Here is a 4,768-nt window from a genome sequence, read left to right on the forward strand (position 1 = left end):
CTCACAAAGAGCACAGAGACCCGATATTACCTGACGCGCCTACAGAGCACGGACATGAGTGCAGCCACTGTGCTCAACTACATCAAGAACATTATCAGGTTCTTAGATTACCTGAAGATAAGGCTGGATCTGGAACAGACAGACTCACAGCTCCCATCCAAGTGCCAGTCATACAAGGAAATGCTGCAGACCCTGAGGAAGCCGGTTTCAAAGGCCCATTCACAGGCGGTGTGCAAAATAAGGTAAATGTTTTGCCCGTACCATACCATACCTTTTTGTATTATCCTGTTATTACCAATGTTATTGTTGTTCACTACAAAACTGTGTTGTTTTTAAAAACCTGTCTCTCTTCTTCTCTATTTTTTGTTTAATCTAGATACAACCAATTCATCGACCGCAGCGTTAAAGAGTGCCGGGAGATTCTGACGGTTGCGAGGGCAGACTTCCTGAACATCTTCAGGAAACTCATCTCTGACACCAAGGTCTCTGAAAGTGACAAGACAACATTCCGCTACTACTGTGAAGCGGTCATGGTGTTGCGTCACTTTCAGCGCCCAGGAGCTGTGGAAGGCATGACTGTAAGTGCATCTATTTTAGCAGCTTGAAGGAGTTTGTCCCCTTGATGTGCTGTAATGGTTATTTGGAAATGTATGCATTAATGCATTTTCATTTTTCATTGCTTTCCAGGTGGCAGAGTGGGTCAACAGGAAGGAAGTTGGTGGCAGGGTTGTGATTGGCATCAGCCAACACAGAACGGCGACAATGCAGATTGCATCACTTGCCTTGACGCAGGAGGAGGAAGCTGTAAGTTCTTTAGCAGCCAAATTTGCTTACCATTGATGTTTAAGTATGATACAGTGTAAAGTGTATATTGCTTACAATGTTTTCCAGTCAAGTAATTGCTTTTCTTGTTCCCACAGTGGTTTCAGGTGTACTACAAGTACATTCGGCCTGAATGCCTCAGAAGTGACTGTGACAGGTTTTTCATTTCCTCCAGTGGCAATCCTGTTCATAGCGTCACAAATGACATCAGCCGCCTCCACGAAAGGTGTGTACCTACATAAATCTATGTGCTGATGTGTAAATCTTAACACTTTCTTATAGTTTACCCTATTATCAGACAGAATCATATCACAGTTAACATTTCATGTCACATTTTCTTACTGCAGCTACAATGTGAATCCTGCCACCAGTCAGGAGGTCCGAAGGGCTGCTGAGACGGAGTCAGCAGCAATGTTTACGGAGAGTCAGAAGGAGGATGTGGCCCATTATCTGGGTCATACCAGTGCTGTGGCCAAACAGCATTACAGAATGTGGACGCCGCACGTTGTAGCGGCCACAGCTACACTACTGGACTCCTTGGGAGGGTAGGTTTCTTCATCTTACAAGGACATAACACATCACAGTTACATCTGACAGTTGTTTACCAAGTTGTGCTAATTTGTAATATTTTAACCCTTATTTTCCTTCATTTTACAGCTCCGAGACCCACCTGGCTTCTCCTCCACCAAGCATGGACAGCCAGCCTTCAGGAAACGACTTTTCCGCCTTTGTTGCCAGATTCCCCGTTTCAACAGACGGCCAGCCACCAACCAAAAAGGAGAGGGTCGATGCGGAGTTTCCAAGCGACCGTGTGTTTTATGACAAGTGGCGAGGCTGCCAGTATGCCAAGAGACGGGAATATCTGCTGTGTGAGTACTCCAATCCATAAATACAACATTGACTACCAAATCAATAAATCACTCAAACCTGGCAATTTATTTAGTGTGACAAGTGACTTGCATGACTGAAGTTATTTTATTCTTTCTTTCAGCATGCTTTAGTCATCGGCGGCCATCAGCCAGGAAGGTGGCAAGGCAGATTGAGAAGGAGGGGTGGAAGGCCAACCATCCAACGGCAGAAGAGATTCTGCAGATGTGGAAACCAGCCCCCAAACTCACCATCGAGAGCGATGAGGTCATCCTCAAGAGTGTGTCTCGGCAGAAGTGGAAAGGCCTGGCCATCAAAGACTTTGTAGAGAAAGGGCTAGGTAAGAAAACCATTCATTTTTCTTGCAAGGGGAGAAATTATTATCACTTAAATGAGCATTTTAGCATTTTGGGCTAACCTTTAGCTCCACCCAGAACAGAAAATAATGACAAGTTTGCCAACCTGTAATGTTTATTTAGTTGTTATTTTGATCTCACTCAAAATTTCATGTTCTCTTGATTACAGGGGTGGTTGCAACCCGGCCCTTTTCCAAAGGCGACATTGTGTGTGATTACCATGGAAAGGTCATCACAGCTGACAAGGGGAGAGCCATGATGCAGGACCTAGACGAAGTGGGGCACCTGTTCTTTTTCAAGTCTGGACAGAGGAACCTCTGCATTGATGCCCAGACCTTCCCTTGCGAGTGCCACCCCAATGCGGACACTGTTGGCAGAAGGATCAAACATTCCTCCAAGAGGGCCAACCTGAAGCCACTTCGCTGCGTCTTGAAGGTGGATGGAGAAGACACGGATGTCATCCTATTTAAGGCGCTGAAGGACATCAGAGTGGACGAAGAACTGAAGTTTGACTACGGCGTCAACAGAAAGTCCTTCCGAGGAGAGGGCCTGGACCTGGACTGGCTGGATGAGTAGGCTACTCATAGGTGGATGAGTGGACTTCACAACATCTTTAAGCCCAGTGTGTAGCCCAGTTTATGTAAGTAAAAAAATTTTAATGCCTTAACATCAGAGTGGACGAAGAACTGAAGTTTGACTATGGCGTCAACGCGTCAACAGGAAGTCCTTCCAAGGAGAGGGCCTGGACCTGGACTGGCTTGATGAGTCCAGCTGGGACCATCTATGTAAAATTACGTAAGTCAAATTTTTTAATTGCCTAACCCCTTGCCTTTATGCCTTTATATATATCCGCTAATCACTGTTTTCTTTTTGTTTCCTGTCCCTCCTCCGGGCTCCTGCCTGGAGCTGCAGCTCAAGCGTCACATCCCGATTTCCAGTCTGGCTACCTCGCTGCCCTGCCTATCAAGCCAGCTGCATGCAAAGAACTGGACATTCTAGGATACATTTTATAATTACTATGTTGTTAATCACTACTGTCTATAAAACTCAAATGTCTACATTATACAACTTTAAGAATTCTCTATAATTCTATCTGCCCAGTGCCAACCAACTTGTACAACTTGTGTTGTAAAAATGCGCTATACAAATAAAATTGAATTGAATTGAATTCATTTTTGACTCTTACATTTCTTTCTTTTTATTATATTATCACAAGTAAATAAACCATGAAGGAAATTTTGTAGATATCACAAGTGATGTTTATTTGGTGTCTTTACTCTCAATATTACTACAATAACAGAAAAACATAAGTTTTCTTGTAGGCATTTTAAAGAATTTGCTTGAATTCATTTAAAATAATAACTTATAGTACGTAGTACTTATAGTACTTATAGTACGTAGTTCTAGCGGTAACCAGCGGTACGCTGACTTAATGTAGACATAGCACGCTACAAATGTGATGCATAGGCTTATGCATCACATTTCTGTTTTGTTCTGTAGCCTACTATGTTGATTTGTCAGTATTTATTAATAAGGACTTTATTCATGTTAAAAGGAAATGTGATGTCAACATTAAATAAATCCTAGCCTACGTAAAATTGCAGTTGTGATAAGCAAGAACTGCGATACATTGTGCGCACCTAAAATATGCTACTGCTAAAAATATAAAATAATATTCCTGGTAGATCAGCAAAATAATATTTAATAATATTTTTAATTCTTATAATAATGTCACGGAAGCGCTCTGCTTCCTTTTGTCACAGTCAATGGCGGATGTAGCCCAAGCCTGCTATACTGAGAACTAGTGATTCTGGCAACACGTAGTCACCAGGTCTTCATAGTCAGTGACTCTTTTGAGGGGACCGGAACCAGTGTACTGGGAACTTGTCAGCATAGTCAGTGAATCTTTGGAGTCCGAAGGAACTGGTGAACTGAGGGACTTGTCAGCATAGTCAGTGAATGTTTGGAGTCCTAAGGAACTGGTGAACTGAGGAACAGTTCATCGGGTCAGTAGGGGGAGTCTTCGTAGTCACCGGATCTTTTGCATTGTCCCACATCGTCAGCTGTGCCGACATGGCCAGTGGGAGGTGTTTCGAGAGTTTTATCATTTCAGCCATTTTCTAGTTTTCAATTCAATTCATTTTTATTTGTATAGAGCTTTTTACAACACAAGTTGTCACAAAGCAGCTTTACATTGTTCCCAGGCCCGAGACCCCCTGAGAGCAAGCCTAAGGCAACAGTGGCAAGGAAAAACTCCCTATCAGCAAGAAACCTTGAGCAGAACCGGGCTCAGAGGGGGGGCCCATCTGCTTCTGGCCGGCACTGGGCAGATAGAGTTAAAGACAAGTTATACAATGTACTTTAAGACATTTACGATTGATAGACAATAGTAGTTAACAGCAGAGCGATTATAAGAATGTCTCCTCAGATGTCCGGTTCTTGGAACGCAGTTGGCTTTGATGGGCAGGGCAGCGAGGTAGCAGGACTGGAAAACGGGATGTGACGCTTGGGCTACAGCTCTGGACAGGAGCTGGGAGCAGGGATAGGAAGCAAACAGAAAACAGTGGTTAGTGGATGATAAGAATGGCAGGGATGTAGAACAGAGAGGCAGGAGAGGAGGGGCAGTGAAAAAGGTGTCAGCGTGCAACAAGGAAAAAACCCCGGCAGGCTAACATTATGGCAGCATACCTAGGGGACTGGAGGCAAGGGACCGGCAGAGTCAT

The 4,768-nt window shown here is 43.9% G+C and overlaps 1 protein-coding gene across 1 annotated transcript; it reads left to right on the plus strand.

The window, feature by feature from the left end:
• The first annotated feature begins 480 nt into the window (after positions 1 to 480).
• On the plus strand, positions 481 to 2,664 carry LOC118772224. Its single transcript, XM_036520534.1, has 7 exons — positions 481 to 578; positions 688 to 804; positions 921 to 1,048; positions 1,170 to 1,367; positions 1,480 to 1,691; positions 1,814 to 2,029; positions 2,215 to 2,664. Exons 1-7 carry the CDS (start codon positions 531 to 533, stop codon positions 2,619 to 2,621), a joined length of 1,326 nt encoding a protein of 441 aa, XP_036376427.1. The 5' UTR covers positions 481 to 530; the 3' UTR covers positions 2,622 to 2,664.
• The last annotated feature ends 2,104 nt before the right edge of the window (positions 2,665 to 4,768 follow it).

Source organism: Megalops cyprinoides, chromosome 25, assembly GCF_013368585.1.
Source record: "Megalops cyprinoides isolate fMegCyp1 chromosome 25, fMegCyp1.pri, whole genome shotgun sequence".
NCBI lineage: Eukaryota > Metazoa > Chordata > Actinopteri > Elopiformes > Megalopidae > Megalops > Megalops cyprinoides.

Coding starts and splice junctions, on each gene's coding strand:
- LOC118772224 (XM_036520534.1), top strand. CDS start 531: ATGGTGTTGCGTCACTTTCAGCGCCCAGGAGCTGTGGAAGGCATGACT. Junction 579..687: donor GAGCTGTGGAAGGCATGACT/GTAAGTGCATCT, acceptor ATTGCTTTCCAG/GTGGCAGAGTGGGTCAACAG. Junction 2,030..2,214: donor CTTTGTAGAGAAAGGGCTAG/GTAAGAAAACCA, acceptor TCTTGATTACAG/GGGTGGTTGCAACCCGGCCC.